Source organism: Periophthalmus magnuspinnatus, chromosome 3 (genome assembly GCF_009829125.3).
Source record: "Periophthalmus magnuspinnatus isolate fPerMag1 chromosome 3, fPerMag1.2.pri, whole genome shotgun sequence".
In the NCBI taxonomy this organism is placed as follows: Eukaryota; Metazoa; Chordata; class Actinopteri; order Gobiiformes; family Gobiidae; genus Periophthalmus; species Periophthalmus magnuspinnatus.
The window spans coordinates 31,785,228-31,804,885 of NC_047128.1; the positions used below are offsets into that span (position 1 = coordinate 31,785,228).

At 38.3% G+C, this 19,658-nt stretch overlaps 1 protein-coding gene across 1 annotated transcript in view; it reads right to left on the minus strand.

The window, feature by feature from the left end:
* Nucleotides 1-4,519: 4,519 nt before the first annotated feature.
* The window catches only part of LOC117389056 (CUB and sushi domain-containing protein 1-like), a 234,072-nt gene continuing 218,933 nt past the window's right edge, over nt 4,520-19,658 (minus strand). The window contains exons 62-74 of the mRNA XM_033986629.2: nt 17,598-17,771; nt 17,120-17,186; nt 16,910-17,016; nt 15,219-15,292; nt 13,237-13,348; nt 12,907-13,086; nt 12,584-12,643; nt 12,349-12,510; nt 11,655-11,767; nt 10,063-10,150; nt 9,796-9,922; nt 7,941-8,003; nt 4,520-6,463 (exon numbers count right to left, since the gene is read on the minus strand). Coding sequence (XP_033842520.2) covers nt 6,304-6,463; nt 7,941-8,003; nt 9,796-9,922; nt 10,063-10,150; nt 11,655-11,767; nt 12,349-12,510; nt 12,584-12,643; nt 12,907-13,086; nt 13,237-13,348; nt 15,219-15,292; nt 16,910-17,016; nt 17,120-17,186; nt 17,598-17,771 — 1,487 coding nt within the window. The 3' untranslated portion in view covers nt 4,520-6,303. The remainder of the gene's footprint in view (nt 6,464-7,940; nt 8,004-9,795; nt 9,923-10,062; nt 10,151-11,654; nt 11,768-12,348; nt 12,511-12,583; nt 12,644-12,906; nt 13,087-13,236; nt 13,349-15,218; nt 15,293-16,909; nt 17,017-17,119; nt 17,187-17,597; nt 17,772-19,658) is intronic.

Below are 19,658 nucleotides of genomic sequence, written 5' to 3' on the forward strand. Positions count from 1 at the left end.
CTGCCAATCTATGTAAAATTGTAAAGTAACTCAGATTAACAATGTGCAGTGACAGTTTAATCTACATAATTTACTAAAACACATTTAACATTTAACATCCAATTTCATTTTCTGTCAGAACTGCAACTTCTTTGACATAAACGTATGATAAATATTTACCATTATGCCACAAAGTAATAATTAGAAAAACATGAAAACCTGTCATATGTGCCTTAATGTCATTCTCATTTGCACGGACAGACGTTATTATAATTCTATCATAAAAAAAAAAAAAAACTACCACAAAAAACATCTTATTGTATAAAAACTTTATTCTCAAATAATGTTCTTCAAAATATCTGATAGATAAAGTGAGCCTCTTTAACAGCAGGTTGTGTGGCTGCATCACACACAGTATCCAATGTTTAAACACTGCTTTGTAATACATCTTTATAATTGTAGGAGGACAGAAAAATACCTTTTCCCATCCCTTTAACAAACATTTGGAAGTCAAACCAGAACCTCCAATCTGCTCTTTATGTTGCTGCTATTGTTTCCACTCACTTATTTCTCAGAGAGGGAAGATATGGGGAAAATAACTGCTAGATTATGCAAGAGGGAGCTCGTATGTGGGCATGGATAAAAATCAATAAAGTTTCATTGTTTTAGGGCTGCAGTTATAGAAGAAGGGGCACTTTTTACAGTGTATTTCCTAAACATGAAGATGGCATGAACAGTTAGCCATTTTAGGCACTTCTTTTTCCCACAATTCCTAAAGCTCACCGACGGACACTATGCATTTTATATATTTATTTATATACCACTATCGTTTGTAGATTCCCTTCTTGTATAAAAGCAGCTGTACAGACAAAATAATCACATGACACTTTTGGGGTCAGATTAAGCAATAGTACATGGTGAGCAACAGTAAAAACACTGATCTGATGAATAAGACTTTGTTGTACCTACAACATTTATCATAAAAAGTACAGTATGTTTAATAATAATTTGTATTTCTTTTTTTTATACAAATTCTCCATAAAAAATAGATTTCTGTACAAAACTTTTTTTTATATCTTTTGCACCTACTTCAAGTTCAGCAGCACATGATGACAATGAGACGATTGTGAGAATGAAAGACAAACTATGAAGCTTTAACAGAAAAAGGTGGGTGCCCTCGTGAGGAGATCTGCCATCTTTGTCGTCTGTGTGAGCGGTTGAACAAGATGCATCAATGTGCAACAAAAACTACTGCAAGTCCACATGAATGACTCTGTAAGAAACTATCATCCATTACCACGACTTACAGACATACACTGGTATAAACTGTTGTACTGATGCACGTGTACAGTTATAGGAGTGTTGATGGGTGTGTCACTTTGTGCAAGGATCAAATTTACTTCAATTCAAAGCGAAATGGGAATAAAACATTTTAGGCGCTCTGGAAATTTTGGTATAGTTTTGGTCTAAAAAAATAAAATACACAAAAAATAATGATACATATTAAAATATTATAATCTCACAATGATTATTTACATTTACGTTTTGCATTAATGAGTGATGTGTTGATGCAACTGTATGATTTATAAGGGGGTCTCAATACATTATAATTGTGTGGAAATATCAAATCACTACTGTAGTTTAAATGAAAGTGATATGGGCATGTGTGTAAAACATTTTAGGCGCAGTTTATCTGAAAAAGAAAAGGATTCCACTTATAATAAAACAATAAAAATAAATCCATAATGTGTAATTTAGATGTGTTAAACCTGATTAGGCATGAGAACACTGTCCAAAAGTGTTAAGGTAAATATAATACAAGTCTAACAAATGTCCAGTAAAACGTATTAGTTAGCACTGGGCCAAATAACTCAAACTAGCCCTATCAGTTGGCAAAATACATTACAGCTAATATTCCCTCGCAGTACATATATGAAGTTTATCAGTTTCAACATAGTCAAACCCTGGAGCCATCGAGTTTCTCTTAAGAACCACTGACATTGTAATTTGCATATTTATGTAGCAGATATGAAAAACTTCACTTAAGCCATTTTTAAATTCTTGAGAAGTTGTCCTAAAATTTCACTGAATGTCTTTATTTAAAAGCAAAGATTATGACAGTCCCTAATTGAGTAAAAAGGAACTGTTGTGCAGAGATCTTAATGACAATATTTTAACATCTAATTCTCTTTATACGTAACACTTCTCTCTGTATTTAAAAGGGATGTTATTTTATTAGTAGCATGTGGTTGGTTTGCGGAGTCTTGAGAGTCTTGGGAACTTGACAAACTGTTATAAAGAATGACATTACCTTATTAATTAAATAACTGTTATAGTTTAAGTTTGGACATATCTTACTGATGCATTTGAATCAAACTTCTCGGGCAATTACTTGACTAAAAGGCATTATTTAAATTTGAATGTGTCTGAGTACATACAAATCACTTCAAAGCGATTTTTTGACAATTCCTACTAAAAGGCTTTAATCTTAGTAATGCCCCAAGATCATATCATGTGCTTTTAAAACCAATATACAAATAAATAAATAATGAAAGTGCATTAGGAGAGTGAACATGGAGGCACTGGTGGAAGTTTTTACAGGCAGTTTTGTGTGAGTTTGATGGCTCATAAAAACAGACTGTTGATTCATATGTTGGTTCTCAAACTTCTATTTGAATCCAGTTTCAGCTGCAAATCAGAATCTATGTTGGGTATCTAGAGAACAGATATAAGGACAATTCAGGGTCTACGTTTTGTGGTTCGGGGCACAGCAGGAGTTTGGATCTGTGTCATTAAATGTGAGAAATGAGACCTTTTATTATGCCTGTGGAAATCTTGCAGCCTCTAATTTCCAGCCGTTATTATGCTCTCCTGACGCGGCGGGAAACCTCCCCTAAATTAATTAAATCAATTTAAATAGAAGCACTAGATGCGCCACAGCAATAAAGGGGAACAAGCTCACAATTTAGAGAGCAACAACTCCACTTTGTCTCTTGACGTGTCTGCTCTTGTTTGAAAACATTTGGCGCTTTTTGATCATGAGGATCTACATTGTAGTTTGTTGGTGCGTGATTCTGATCTCAAGCACAAGCGACAACAACACATTCCCTTTGGATAATGATATTGTTATTATTTTTGCTGCCGGCAATTTCAGACAATTCTGAACTACAGTAAAATACAAGCAGTGACAATGGTCTCATGCCAAATGTTTGTTAAACACAGTCATCCAAAATATTGTAATGGAACACAAAATGCAATCAAAAGCTGACAGCAGTGGTGTGCAAAGCTCACAAAACCACATTTGAGCAAAAACAAGGTTAAACAAGATTGAACACTTAAACTGGGGTATTTGAGCATCTCAGATTAGAAGATCATGATCAAATTATCTTAGGTTAAATACAGACGACTTTTTAAAGGGTGGAAAATGAGCATTTGAGAGTGAACCCTTTACATTCTGCTTTGATCTTGCAATTGATTTTATAATGCAGAAATGCATTTGTCTTGGGCTATTTATTTATTTATTTACACATAATGTGTTCCAGGGTCATTCGTGTATATGTGTATGTGTATATGTGTATATGTGTATACACAAGATCAGATTGTATGATGTATATGTGGACATGTGTGTGTGTCCTGCTGTAAATAACCAGTATGATGAATGAACATTAGACAAGTGTAACAGTGGAACGACACCTGACAAAACAAAACTGAAATGGAAAAGTGAAAAAGCACTCAGACCTACAGTCAGTGTAAGATATGAACGCACTTACATCTGTGAACTCAACCAAATGCAGCATCTTTCAAAAATAAACTTCTTTGTGATGGCACTGCAAGAAATAACAAGCTTGGCGAGTGATTTCGACTTGTGAATTTTCTCAGATCCAGTGAAAACTCCGGGGTGTTTATAAGATATTGTGACTTAGTATAGCAGGAAATAAGCTGAATGCAAGGCTGCACTGGCTAAGTTTGTGTATTTGTTGCAGTGTGTTTCCAGCATTGATAAGCAGAATGGAACTTGCTCTTTGCACACGAGGTATTTCTCAAACAATGAAGAGGTGGGATTGATTGACAACGTTAATTTGTGCATGTTGTCTATGTCCATTTTGTTCTTAGCCTTGAAGATCAACTGTCAAACTGCACTGTTCACTCTGTGAAAAGATGTGTTGCGTAAGTGCTATTATGGTACATGTAAATGAGCTCGACACATCTTTTTAAAGAGCGCATCAGAATAACATGGTGTCTCTGAAAGTGTAGGTTGCCATCCACAATAAGGCATTCATGAGGGCTACACCTTAGTAGCATTATCAATACTAATGATCAATATATCTGTGGTTAAAAAAATAATTGTCAACTAATAACAAGAAATAGAAACATAAAATAGTGGATTGGCCACACAGTTTTGATCCATGTATCCACAATGTTTCAGAAACACCAACTATTCTGAAGAATGGCAGAAACTACAGCCACAATACAGTGTGTGGCAATGAATGTACAGGTAGACAGACTCCACCTGTGCCATTGGCTAAGATCACATGTCGTCATGTGGGATGGTGGCGTGTGGTCACAACTGCTAACAGGGAGCGTGAATTATAAATGTGTATATACAAACACTCTGGAACCCTGTATTCAGTCTAATGTCATCTTTTTAAAGATAGAAGTTTTCAGTAAAATTCTCTTTTGGAACTGACCCCTTCCAAACCCCAAAAGAAAACCATGTTTCATAACCCAGTCAGAAAAAACACACTAGTGCAAAATTTGTGCGGTTAGAGTTTCTATAAAGTTTATGATATTTTGGGCCCCAGCAGCAGTGGTTTGTGAATCCCATTGGGGCCACTGAGTTTCAATATACAGTTTCTTTATCAATATCTTCACTGAAGAAAAAATGCCAAAGAGACATTCAGAGACTATTTTCATAGTATTCTGTCCTTGTCTCTGTTTGGGGTCAGACGGACACAGTGGTCTACCTGTCCATATTTTACATGTCTTATTTCTGCGAGGCCACCAGCACATCCACTTATCTCTCCTCTGTGATTCACTGGTGTTGTTCAGTAGAAAAATAAGCGAACTCTGATACTCCATCAGAGTTAGAAAAAGACAAATCATCCCCTGCATTGGCCAAAGCTGGTTGCAGCAGTTGATGATGGTGACAGCTTATTGCCTCCAGGCTGCGTCTCGGTCAGCCTCCAAACCTGACTCCTGCTGCTCCAGCCACAGGACTTGGACTCAGAGGTGGTGATGGACAGGCCTCTGGAGTCCAGTGCTTTGTGAAGACTGGTCTGCAGATGTCCAGTTTTTGTTCAGGCCAGTAACCCTGGAGAGGAATATTCTGTGTACATGACTAATTTAAGTGTGTCCTTAGAGGAATACTGATGTCTAAAGCAATCTGCTCAAAACTGTAGCACTTGCAGAACCATGATGCAATCTTATCAAACACTTGACTGGCAAATAAATAAAACAGTGATGTGATAGGGAATATGCCTCAAATAGTCACTTCTGATTGTCCAACAAGAGACATCTGGTACTCACATCAGGCTAAATCCATTAAAACTAATATATTGTGGATAGTTGCTCTTTTACAAGTAGCCATCAGTATTTCTATAAGGTTTACATTGGTGCACATCTGGTATAATAATGTTGCTGCAGTTATGTACCTACAACAGCACTTAAATGGTCAGTGTCCAGGGAGTTCAAAACAAACTCAGTTGTCATAATGTCCAGTCCTGTTGTGTTCAGATGATTGAAGTCTAGGCTTGAGGGAGGTATTTGTCCAGCACACGTAAAGCCTTAGTGTTGACAGAGGAACTATTCAATTATTATTGGACTTGGGCAGGAGATTGGAGGGAGGAGCAGTTCCCGAGCTCCAATAAAGGGATGAATTTAACAGTGAAGCCCATGTCTGGTCTGCAGCACAAAGCATACAGTACTCCACACTGCATGTCGGACAGGAATCAGAATGGAGTAAAGAATTAAGGACGCTGTTATATTTTGGAAGTCAGGTAAAATAAGGTAAGCCCTTTCTATTTAGAACTGAAACTAGGCAAACAAAGGCTACCAAGCTTATTAAACAAGTCTGACTTCTTTTTTAAGCATGAATCTCTTAAACCAAGGTCTAAGTTAAGTATCAGACTCCATATGTTGGAAGTACAGATTACTGTCATCAGTGTGGGTGTAGCTCAGAGCTGTATCTGTGCAGGTTTTGCTGGGAGGCCCGGCATGCTACAGCACAGATCCAGAGTTCGGCTCCTTCTGTTGACTTTGGTTTGACCACACAGTGCGACGTGGCACTAGGACTGGACCACTGCTCAGGGCAGTCTGCAGGAGGGACTATACCACAGTGCAGACTGTGTTCAGTGTGGTGTCAAATCGCACCGCTTTAGCTTCAGTGGGTTTCATATTTGTGTCGTACATGGGGTTTTCAAATGACGCTTGGCCATTTGAACTCTCATGACCGACGTAGCCATTGAACTGGACCTTGGGACGAGTCCTGAAAAACAGCAAACGATGGAGAATTAGGTTGACACAGAGCAGCGGAACATTTCACCACTTAGTATCAAAGGGTATTTAGTTCATCCATCTTCTGCTTATTTGAGCCTGAAGCATGACTCTGAACTGTGGCCAGTAACAGTTGGAGATAACAGAGGTATACATAGACAATTCATTCTCAGCTTTATTCACTAGAGCCAATTTAGACAAACAGATTCACCTCTACGATATAGGAAGCCAGTTGGAAGACGACTACATTGTATTTAATAAACTAATGACTAGAGGTGTTGAGTTTCTAGCAGGGGCTACAAAGAAAAAGGTGACTCAACCAATGGATGAATCCTGACTTCTGGGAATAATTTAATGAATCCATGGTTCAGTGGTTTGGCTGCCTGACGCCCATCTGCTCCTCTCATGTCTACAAGCATCAAACCTGCCATCACACAACCAAGTGTCAGCCAACAACTCCAAAAGACCACTCTGCCCAAACCATTAAAAAAACTGGGCTCTAAATTGCTATCTGGTGAAATATGGCTACCTCCTGCTAATTTATCAGTTTGTTGCAGATTACGTGTTTGGATAATCAGGTCCCATAATCCTGTTAGATATAATCACTTACTCCCAAACCCTGTGGAACTATTAGCAGGGAGGAGTGCTGCAGCTGAAACGCTGTTTGATTCTGACCTCATTAACAGTGTGAATGTGGGTGTATGTGTGTGCGTGTGTGCGTGTGTGTGCATGTGCTGGTACAGATCCTGCCCTGGGGAGCCAGTAAGCCTAGCCTACATGTTCTACCCATTACTTTACAAAACGACGCACACGCCAACACACACCCACAGCCTTCCTGAGTGGCACTGGTCCAAATCAGTGAACTCATCACTGGCTTAAGGTGAAAAAGTTAAAAGATTTTTGGGTGAAAATCTTAAATGCTCAGACAGAAAATTTACAGTCATGCAGGTTCAGGCATACTGTTAAACAAGCATCCAAAATCTCCTTCAAGCCACAGAAGACATATGATCAATTAGTTACATTGATTGTCATCGTGTAATATATGACATGTATATAAAATCAAAACTGTGGTTGTCTCATGTACACAGCAACAGAGAAACAATAAAACAAGACTGAAGTATGCACAGCTCCATCATGCTGACAGAGATGACAATGAGATCAAAGACAGAATAGCATGCCCTGCTTTTACTTTGAAATGATGGTTTTGTCACACAGTAGGGCTGCACCGCTTACAAAAGTGCTCTTTTTTGTAATACAAGCAATTTTCAAAGTCTACAGTATATACTTGTTTTCTTTGCAAGACATTCACAGAAATTACCACCTGTAATTGTGCGAAGGCATAAAAAGATTGTGCAGCCTTACCAAATAACATGAAGAAAAGAAAAATGAGAAAGTCAGCGGAGGATGTGGCGGCCGGCTGAGCACTGGTTGCCGTGGGAAACCAGGTGAGTGATAGTTCTCAGTCTTACCTGCCGCCAGGCCCCCAGGTGTCTTTAGGTCTCTCATTGTCATCTGTGTCAGCAGACAACGCCCTGCGTACAACCATCAGCTTTATTCAACCAGTACTTTTGCACTATTCTGACTTTATAACACATTTTGTGTACAGTCAAATGTTGGGGAGTCATTACATTCATACAAAGTTTAAAAATATGTCCTTATTTATATTGAATACATGTATTAGAATTTTAAGTTTGGTAGAATATTTTGAAAAATATTAAAAACAGTCTGCTTTAGTTGCAGATTTTATGTTGGTTTTCCTGATGCATAATTTGACATTTACACAATGGACCAGGACAAACAGTACATTAAGTGATAACTGTGTGAAATTCCTTGGCAGAAGCTGAGATGGTCTTTTTTTATACAACTGTAGAACCTCTTCAAAAGTTACTGATGACATTTCCATCTCAGTATGTAAATCAAGTCATTTGAAGGCCTTTTTGTGAGTGTCTGATTAGTACCTGAGAGGTCATCTGCATGTAACGCTTTAGAGGAGAAGAGCTATGATTATGTGGAACAATTCTTTCTAAGTTTTCATACTTCAGTTTGTTTTTTACAATAAAGTGCCACTTGAAGCCTTGTTGTTATTGCTTTTAAGACATTTGAGAGATTTTAATTGTTCTGACCTCATGTTAAGAATCAGATTAAGATAAAGCTGGATACCTGTACACAAAATGTGAGAGTATTTTCAAATATTCTTAATTTTCACTGTGTAATTTTAGAACACCAAGCAAATCTATTCAAGCGACTGGAGTTTTTTGAGTGCAATAAACAGAAGAATGTTTGCTGTTTTGTCAATGTATTTTCTTCAACCAGAAGCAAATTACAAAAACCTGTTAATGGATTTTAGGGAAGTGATTACACCTCACCCCAACTCAATCAAGACATACTTGTCGGAGATGTTTTATAAGCTCAGTGCATTTTCCATTTTTGTTATCTACTCGCTCCACTCCTAACTTCTAAAATGTGGCTCTCAATAGACATTTCTCTTCACAGCTTTAAAACTAGGACACAATTTGTGCCAGTGAGAACTCAACATAATAGGTGCAGGGGATTTCAGTGCAAGACTCTACAATTCAACTGTGTGCCGGCTTAATATAAACACGCAATAGTACATTTATCAAGGGGAGCTTAGTGGCCACATTGTTATGCAATCCACAGCAACATTTCAAATGAGTTACAATACAGGCGGCTACAGTATAAGCTAATAATATTATGTTGGATGACTAAGGCCTGAAAGTTGTAAAGACTTGAATGTTTAATGTCTAAATTAATTTTCAAAAACTGCAAAACTAAAAGATAGAACAACTTTGCCCAGATACATTTTTGTTTATAAGACTAGTAGATTTTACAATGTTTATGGTTATATATTTTTTTTTTATTACACTTTAGTCACATATAACTACACCTTAGTTACCCTTAATGAAGTATCAAGAAAGACTTAGTTCATAATGAACTAATACATTATTATTAGTTAATTGGGAATTATTCAGGTTTAGTAATTAGTTAATTAGGGTTTCCATTTAGGACTTTGAGTTTGGGCATTAAAAAGTTGTTACTAAGCAGAAATAATTCTTAATAAACTATTTAAGGCTATTTAGCTGCAGTTATACAATGCTATTGTCTTACTGTAAATATAATATGCATTCAAATCTGACTAAAAAGTGTTATTAAATTGCAGTTTGTATGAAGATGATATGCCGTCATAGATACATTTTGTTGCAAACCCTGTTGTACTAGACTAGAGCAATGACTGACAGAGCAATACTGAGAAGTGCTTTAGACATGGGTCCTGCTGGGATTTAAAATACAGGGTTTAGGGCTTACCTGTGTTTGTAGAGGTAGAAAGCAAATCCTGACAGGATGAGGGCAAAGAACGGGACTAAGATGGCCGCCGCCACAGAGCTGCTGTTTGTGTATGGGCTGGATGGGTCTATCGCCGTGGTAACAGGACCTGGGGACACAGAAATATGAACGCACACGCTCAGCTGCATGCACAAATGGAAACTCAATTTTATTTTATACACAAAATTTGCTCCCTGTACTATGAACTTCTGGTATTGGTTTTTGACTTCGGAGGTGAACTTGATGTACCTTGTCTTATCAGGTGGAACTTGCCAAAATCTTTACTGTGGATGTGTCCTTGATAAACAAACGTCTTCTGATCCGACTCAGCAGTGACCTAAAAAAAAAATTAAATGTTTACAAAATAATTTCAGTCAAAATTCATAATTATAAAATGTTGGAATAAAAATGTGATGTGTAATTATTGGCTGGATAAAAAATTCTCAAGTGTGGTGGAAAATAGTGAAAAAAAGTGAATTGCACATTTTATAATTTAATATATTTTTTATAATTTGCAGTGCTTAGTTATGCGTCTTATCCTTTCCATATTTCCGGCCATAGCATCTTGTCTGAGAGTTATAACTGCAACGTTTTAGCAACAAATGGAAAAGAGGTTTTTCATCTTTAACCTGTAAAAAGATTGTTTCTCTGGAATCATAACACGGCCATTATCTGCCTGTCATATTCCGCTTCCCTCCCTCACAGTGTCATTTGCAACCTGGTAAATTGGCTAACTGTCTCTGCTCTTTTTGCCTCCCCTCCATCTTGCGTGCTTTCCCCGCATCAATTCTTGTCGGGTACCACCTTTTACAATATCCCTGAAGATTTTCTCTATTGCTCCTGTTTTTTTCCTCTCTGTCAACAAGTCAAACATGTTGAGACTGTTAATCCATTTCCCGTTCTGGCTTTTATTTCACAGGTTCCTGCTTCAAATATCGCATCATGCAGAGTTCAAAAGTCGACATGAAACACACAACCTAAAACAAAACTGGATGTCTGTTTTTTGATGTTTTGACAGAATAATCAACAACACTGTCAAGCTACTCCATTTATTTTTCTTTCAGAGCGTTTGCACCATCCTCCAACATAGCAATAAAAGGTAATTACTCCAAATATTTTTACAGCAACATTTTTCGAAAACTTGTTGGAGTTGAAATAAAAGACATGCCAAAGAATGTGCTCCTGCTCTTATATAGAAATCGCACAATAATAAAAGTAGATTGGATGAATTCATGCAACTTTGGTAATAATACTTTTATGAAACAACGTCCCACCTTTGAACGCAAATGGAAGTGAAAATGGCATCTTTCTTCTCTTTGAAACAGTGTTAATTAGATGCCTTTGTATTTGAAGTTGTATTTGCATAATGTGACACAAGATTCATCTGAAATCTCAATGATTTTCTCTCCACAACCTCTACACGTAAAAGGAGCTATTGTCAGAGAAGTAGAGACGAGAACCAAGAAGCAAATGACTATTGAATGAATATTTACACGTGACACAAATGTGAATGGGATCTCATGTGTGGTGAAGCTTTAACTGAACATATCTCTGCAAAAGGCTTTATCTTAACGGCATTGATAAATACTTGATAAATACACCCTTTTTTGTTTATCACGTACAAAGTTTGAAACCATATGGATGCCTTGCAAGTTTTTATTCCTTCTTTACAAAGATAAGCATATGTTCCATCATCGAGTTCAGAGGGTAAATGCTCTATTAAAAACCCAAACTGCTATGGAATATATATTGTAATTAATTGGTTTAAAATACAGTTAGTGTGTAAATTAGTTACTAGTGTAGTACTGTTGATTTTACTGATAAAAGTTGTGAGTACTTACATATCCATCCATCGCCCAATTGTCGTTTTTAAACTTGCTGTAGTAATGCTCTGTGGGCCCCTTGACTTGATAGACCTTCAGGAGTAACTGGTTTTCCTCAAACTTATAAGTGCCTACACAAGCACAAGCAGAAAAATAATGGTTAGTACGACAAAAACAGCAAGTTAAAAAAACCCAAAAATGACATAATAATCTGACATATTGCTCTCCGACACCTGGTAACCCCCATTTCCTTCACCAAACAACTGACAGGATGGGGAAGAAAAATTACATTCTCCCTGCAGCTACACGACTTACTCACACTAAGATTGTGCTGTTTGACACGACACGCCAATGTGCGAGCCTCATGATGAAATTATTTTGTATTTGTTTGGTTTTTTACAGCTCACTATTGATTCTGAATTGTATGTTAAAATGGTCAGTAGAACGCCAGATACTGCTACAAATGGAGCTTGGCAATTAGATGTATTTTTTTCAATGTGACATAACCGTTTAACAATGGATAAATATGTTCCTCATACTAAAACAGACCAACTAAAATAAAATACATTTGTGAAGAGTCATTAGTCTGCACAAAAGTACAAACTAACAGCCTTATGTGGTGTGAGCAGAAAGCATAAATGACCAATGGTGTTTATTCCTATTTACATACTATTTCGTAACATCTTATTACCATTATATTTGTGTTTGTTACCTGATAATCTGATGGACACTCCGGTCGGCTCCATTAGGGTGACGTTGACTCTTCCTGTGGTTGTGTTAAATCCTGTCACAGTGAATGTTGTTCCTTGTCTTTTTCCGAGATACTCATAGAAGCCGCTCCAATCCGAGTTGGGCGAAAACACATCCACAGGCACTGTAACACCAAAAAGTCATTTGTTTTCTATTTTTCTGAGAGTGTTTAATTCATGACAGTTGATTTGTTGTACCTCGAATTTTGTTTTTCTGGACGTCCGACTCTCTGCTTTTGGGATTGATCTTTATGCCAACTGGGAATAAAAAAAAAAGTGTTATAGATTTCCACAAGAGACATTTTATTTGTGTATTTCTAACATGACATTCCCTTGGTCTCTGCACCATAAGCACATTGGTGTATATGTTAGATAAAGAAAACATCCTTCCATAATGCACAGTGCGCCTGAGGTTAACCTAATCTAATCTGTATGTATCTTAAGCCTTATGGGATTAACATGTCTGCCTTTTTGGGGTTGGGGCCATTTTAGACAACTGTACTTTTGAGATAGTATGATACCTTTGCAAAGAGGAGGTTTGCCAGACCACCTCCCATCACTCTTGCATGTTCGATGCTCTGATCCTCCTGCCAGATAGAAGCCCTCTTGACAGGTGTAGATCAGTGTATATCCCAGCGTGGGCAGGTCCATGGATCGAACATCCACATTACTGGGAGTCTCAGGCTGTCTACACGAGTGGGCTATGGGGAAAACCGCAGACAGCCGCATCAGCACCATAATACATCATATGTCAAACTACCCTTCACATCCAAACTTAATAGCATCAACCAGCTTTACAATGAAGATGAATAATGGAAAAATGTCGACCAACTGTGCCAGTAAATCTATACCTATGCACTCGGGTTGGGTCCCACTCCAGGTTAGGTTTTCCAGGCACGTTCTTGTGGTGGAGCCAAGAATGTGGTAATTCTTGCGGCATTTGAAGGATATTTTACTACCAACCTGGACAGAATACAAATAAGAAAAACAACCAAAAGTTTTGCTGGATTCTGACATGCCTCAAAACAATAAAGCATTAAACTGATGTATGTGTAACAACACAATGAACCTTTCCACAGTAATATTCACTACAAACTATGTACAATACATGTTATATGTGTGATATACAGCCCATACTGTATGAATCAGTGTTTTCACGATACAGACTGTCACCTTATCGTGGTGGGGAGTTTGCATACCCGAATGATCCCAGGAGCTACGTTGCCTGGGGCATTATGCCCCTGGTAGGGTCCCCCATCTCAAACAGGTCCTAGGTGACCACACTAAGAGCAGTTCACAATACCTCCATGAACAGTAAAATATCAAGGACTGTGACATTGCCCAGAATGGCGCAGATGGGGTCACCCCCTGGGGCCAGGCCTGGGGTTGGGGCTCGAAGTCAAGCAGTCAAGCATAGGTGTCTGACAGCCCAGTCTTCAGACACAGCATCTGGCTGTAGCGACGTGGAACATCACCTCAGGGGGAAGGAGCCTGAGCTTGTGCAGGAGGTTGAGAGGTAGATATAGTTGGGCTAGTTTTATGTGCCCTGTGTGTGCTGTTGGGAACATCTGGCAGAGCCCTCTGTCAAGAAGGCCTTCAGCTCACACCCCCGGGAGTGCTACTCCCTGATCCCGGGGGAGGTTGGAGACATTGAGTGGACCATGATATCCACCTCCATTGTCAATGCGGCTGCTCACAGCTGTGGTCACGAGGTCTCTGGTGTCTGTCATGGCAGCAGACCTTGAACCTGGTGATGGACACCAGAAGTAAGGGATGCCGTCAGGCTGGAGAAGGAGTCCGATCAGGCCCTGTTGACTTGTGAGACTCCTGAGGCAGCGGACAGGTACCAATAGACAAGTGTGCTACAGTTTGTGCAGTTGCAGAAGCAAAAACCTGGGGTTGGAAGGAGTTCAGGGAGACCATGGAGGAGGACTATTGATCAGCCTCAAAGAACTTCTAACAAACCGCCCAACGCTTCACCAGCACTGATGATGTTGCCCTGATGGTTTCATCGATCCAGGATCTGCAACATGCACAGGTGGATCGGTGCAGCGCCTGCAGTGATGCGGTCACTGTATCACATTGTTGCGGTAAAGAAGGAGTTGAGTCAAAAGGCAAATCTCTCGATTTACTAGTCTCGATCTACCTTCCTCCCATGAGCCTTGGGTAATGAGCGAAAGGACAAGATCAGTGATACAAGAGGTCAAAATGAACTTCTTCTGCAGTGGCTGGGCGCTCCCTTAGAGATAGGGAGTTTTTCCATTCACGTCCCACTGCAAGGAGGCCCCGGGGAAGACCCAGGACAGGCTGGAGGGACAATGTCTCTCAGCTGACCTGGGAACATCTCAGTATTCCCCCAGAAGAGCTGGAGGAAGTGTGTGTGGAAAGGGAAGTTTGGGCCACCCTGCTCAGACTGCTACCTCCATGACCAAGCCCCAGATAAAGTTGAAAAAAAATGGATGGACGGACAATACAGACATTTCAAACTCGATTTTGACACTAAAGAAAAGGCCAAATATTTGATACCACCTTTTTTCTTAGACAATTGAATCCAATTTTCAAGATAAAATAATAGTAGTTAAATTTCCATGTTGGTTTTATATTAGTTTAGATATAGATCAGTATTATTCTAGAGAAAAAAACTATTCAAGAAATGTCAAATTTTGCCCAATTGATGTATTTCTTTCAGTATAGATACTTGATCAAATGAGCATGTAATTTTGATACTAGTGAGTATCAATTAGTAACAATAATTAGCATGAGCATAGTATCACAATCCTCATATGAATGCATTACAAAAGTTAGAAAGGTAAATATGCAAATTATATCTAACCTGAAAACCCTGAGCCAGAACAGGGATGCCGTAGGCTGGTGTTCCTGGATCTCTGCAACTGTTGAAAGCGGGGTCTAAAAACACACAGAGGCACATACCGGTAATCAACATGTGGGAGAAGAAAACAAGACACCTGTATTTATCTTATGACCTGTAGTGCTGTGTGGACATAGATTCAGCATATATAATCAAGGCAAGTTTATGATTTGTGACACATTTGTTATTGTATGTGATTGCAGAAAGAGGACATTTGATTACTGGCTGTATACCTTCATCACAGAGCTATGCGACAAAGGTTATTTATAACACAATCAAGACGTAAAAATGTTCTCAATTTGCAGTACAAAATAAGAAGCTGCTTTGATTGATAAACATCTAAAAAAAACAGAAACTTTATCAAAAAGATTACGTGCAGCACTATCTATATAGAAATCATGTTAAAAGACTTATCTGGTTTACTATTAATCTGATTATGACTCCTTCATCCTATGTCGATGAAATACGTCATGTCTGTCAGATTAAGACTTGCATTTTTTTCTACTCAAGGGAAGCATTATTTGTGTGGGAAATGTGGGGAAACCAAAAATCTGATCATTATCGCAGTTCTGAAGTTATCACATTGTTGAAATGTCATGTCACGGGATTTATTTCTGATTGTTCACACCTGTGCAGCTTTTGACAAGGACAGAATATGCAAATAAGTGGCTCATGAGGTAAAAAACAAAAAAATAAGGAGAAAGTCTTAATGATTGAAAGACTAATGCTAAAATTTGATGCGCTTTGTCTTCCAAATACACCGGTTAATCCATTGACTAACACTTATCTCTGTATATATCTGTAAGTATAATACACACCAAAAACAAGATCTAATTATTGAGTTATCTGATCCTTTATCTGATTTTTACTGACCATGTAAATGTACCCAGTGGTGGTATAGCAGAAAGCAATATGAGTTTTACAAGTCTTGTGCCTCTCTGTCTCCACTGCGGTTAATTTTACAATACAATTACTAGACCCAGCCACAAAACACAATGGCGGACCTTATAACGAGGCTTGTTCTCCTTGGTCTTAAATGGTTTATGCTACTGCTATAGACTTGATTTACTGAGTTGTCTAAAATTGTTGATGACTTTGTTGATTAGTTTCTTGTAAATGTAATTTGCACACAGTACTTGTTTTGAAGCGAAACTCCACTGCAGTTGCCAGTATCAGTTGTAGTAAACAATATTGTAATGGGTAAACAGTCTGGCTTGCATTTTCTATCCTCTGTATTTTGCACACGCCAGTAAAATGTATCCTTCCAGTGTATTTATTAGGCAAAGGTGTAAATGTCATGGTGCACACATTTTTGCATGCACGGCTTTAATGTAAAACAGTCTGGTGGTACTCTGGCTACTTTTAATGATTACCTATTCATTTTCACATTTTTTCACATCATGCAACTTTAATTTTACTGTATATTGGGATATATTTCTTATTTATACGATAGAATTATAAAAAGATACAAGGAACAAGGTTGGAGAGATGGGAATTAAAATCAAAATCTCCACGAACTACAAAGGCACCAGGTCTATAATGTATTTGAGATTAGTATTCCCGTTCACACACGCAGCAGGGTCAAACAAAGCATAGGTTAGAATACTAAAACCAAGAGCTAAAATTAAGTACTGTTTTCTGAGTCCTTTATTTACCTATGCAGGCTGGTTGCTGTCCACTCCAGATGCCATCAGCCTGACACACTCTTGACACAGAGCCAACGAGCAGGTAGGGGGCATGGCAGTAGAACCTCACCTCTGACCTGAAGGAGCAAAACAATAACATCATTAGGGATTACAAAGTGGACATTTGGACGCGCTTGCCCACATCTCCTGAGTCCTAGTTGGCAGAAATCACATACTCACCTGTAGGAGAAGACATTTCCTTCCCTGGACCCCCCGCCCGGAGAGCCAGGGTCACCACAGAGGACGGCTGACGGAGTGGAAAAAACAAGGTTAGGACGTGTTGTTTTACTTTGTTTTGTCATCAGCTAGTATTAGTTTGTTTGGTTTTAAATTGTCATAATGTGGAATATATAGCTCGTATTATATTATTGAAAACAGAAGAAAACCTTTTATCTGTTTATTAAGTTTGAACATATTTATTTCAACGTTGAAATTAAATAAATATATAACTGTGTTGAATGTATAAAAAGCCAGTTCCAGGTAGGCAAATCATTTCCAAACAAATGCAATATGAATACGTCAAAAACAATCATTAAAATAAATCAGAATTAAAATATTAGTTTGATACTTTTGTTCTTGAAAAAATGCATTAGTGGTTCTATTGTATATGAGATGAAGATTGACAAGAGTTAATAGGCAGCTCCAGCAGTAGACTTACGCAGACACTGGGGCACGTCTCCGGTCCACGTCCCGTTTCCCTCACACGCCAGCACAGTGGGAGAGGACAGCTGGTAACCATGGAAACAACTGTAGCTGACACTTGAGCCCCACGAGTAGTCACTTCCCTCAACTTTCCCATGGAGCACTTGAGGCGGAGGTCCACAGTGGATCACTACGATAAATACACAAACATGACACACTGCCCACTGATTCGAATCACCTAAAACAGGACACACCCAACGGCGCCAGAGCAGTTGCAGCTTCACACCAGGAAGAGCTCTTCACATTTTGGCACTGGTTTTTACTATTTTATTTGTACTGGAAAGTAAAATGCGTGCATAAAGTTTACACTCGCTCTCTGCCAGGTGGTTGTCTTTAGACTATTCAAACACAGCTGCGCTCATGCATTTAGTATAAGTGACGACCATATGAAGACTCATGCTTCAGTGGTTGGATAAATTTACATAGCTTTGACAATCACACACTGCTTTGCTCTGAAATTTATCTCATTTTAAAATGTTTTTCATCATTTTGCAGGTGGCATCTAATTCATGCTCAGTGGGCTACAGTGAACTTGGGTCTGTCTCAGCATGTGTCTTGTAAAAATCAGCCAGAATACACTGCCAGCACATGGGAGCAAAGAGCACTCACTCGCAGCATTAAACATATTTTTAACTTACTGTGTCACAACTCAGTGAGGACATGTTCATTCTCAAAATGTATCAATATAAAGTTCACAATATAATGTCAGATAATCAAAAACAAATGTACGAAAGATACATGGAAGATTATTTTCAGATTTAAAATTTTAAATACTGCTGCATTTCTCACTTAGATTTTTTATTTTTTTTTACTTTGCTGAAATTCTAAGTGACATTTTCTATGTGTTTGAAGTGAAAATTTTCACAGTAAAGATCCAAGATGCCATGGCATAAGCAATCGATCCTAATTGAGTCCAACTTTATAAAAACCAGGAAATACTGCAGGAAACCAGTTTGATTGGTCAGAATTAGCCTCATCATCTCTTTGATTCATCTCTTTGATTTCTTAACTATCAGCCCCACTACAGAGAAAGGCCAACAGGTCGCCTTTGTCCACACATAATTGATTGCTTATGCCTTGGCATCTTGGATCCTGCTGTGAATGTTTTCAGTGCGAATTTTACACTCTGAATTTTAACTGATTTAAAAAAAAAAAAAAAAAAAAAAAAAAAAAAAAAAACATTAACTGGTTTTGCCTTGGTGATTGGGAGTGTATAATTTATCCATTTGATGCAGACAAATGGAAAAATGGATTTGATGAAGAATTGCTTTCTCTTGTACAAGTTCATTGTGCAAGTGGAACAACCACTTGTACAGTGTTAATGATTAGCAGTTAACCAGTGCCACTTAAAAACCAGATTTTATAACAACAGTCTACTTCACTAAATTGCACCAAATGTTGCTAACAAACAAAGCAATTACAGCTATATTGGATGAAAAAACATGATTCCAAAATGATATGCGCAACGTCCATCCAACTTGCCAGACTCCATACATCTGTGGACAAAGACGACACAGCACTTAACACCGTATGACCGGAGACATGTGTGACCGGAGACATGTGTGCGTACAGCTTCATAGGCCTGTGATAAACATCTGTGTGTACGAATGGCTCCGACTCCCCAAGATAATGATAACCATCTGCACGGTTTCAACCATTTAATAAAGTCAGTCTAATACCCATCTAATCAGGAGACAGATGCTTTCACGCTCTATTCGCTCAGCTATGAACACACACACACAGGTAAATACACACACAGAAGCAATGGAGATGTGAGAGAAGAATTACCAGACCAATACATCACAGGAATAACCAGAAAATGACAGGAACATGTAGGAAAACTTCTTCTAATCAAGTTCAGAACTGGATGGTGCACATAACTTCTCTTCATACAGTGTAAAAATACATTAGGTTAAGTAAATGGGGACTTTCAAATCAACTGCCAGGAAACATTAAAATATTCCAGAAATACAAACAGTTTGCTAACAGATAACTGGTATTCAATGTACAAATACTT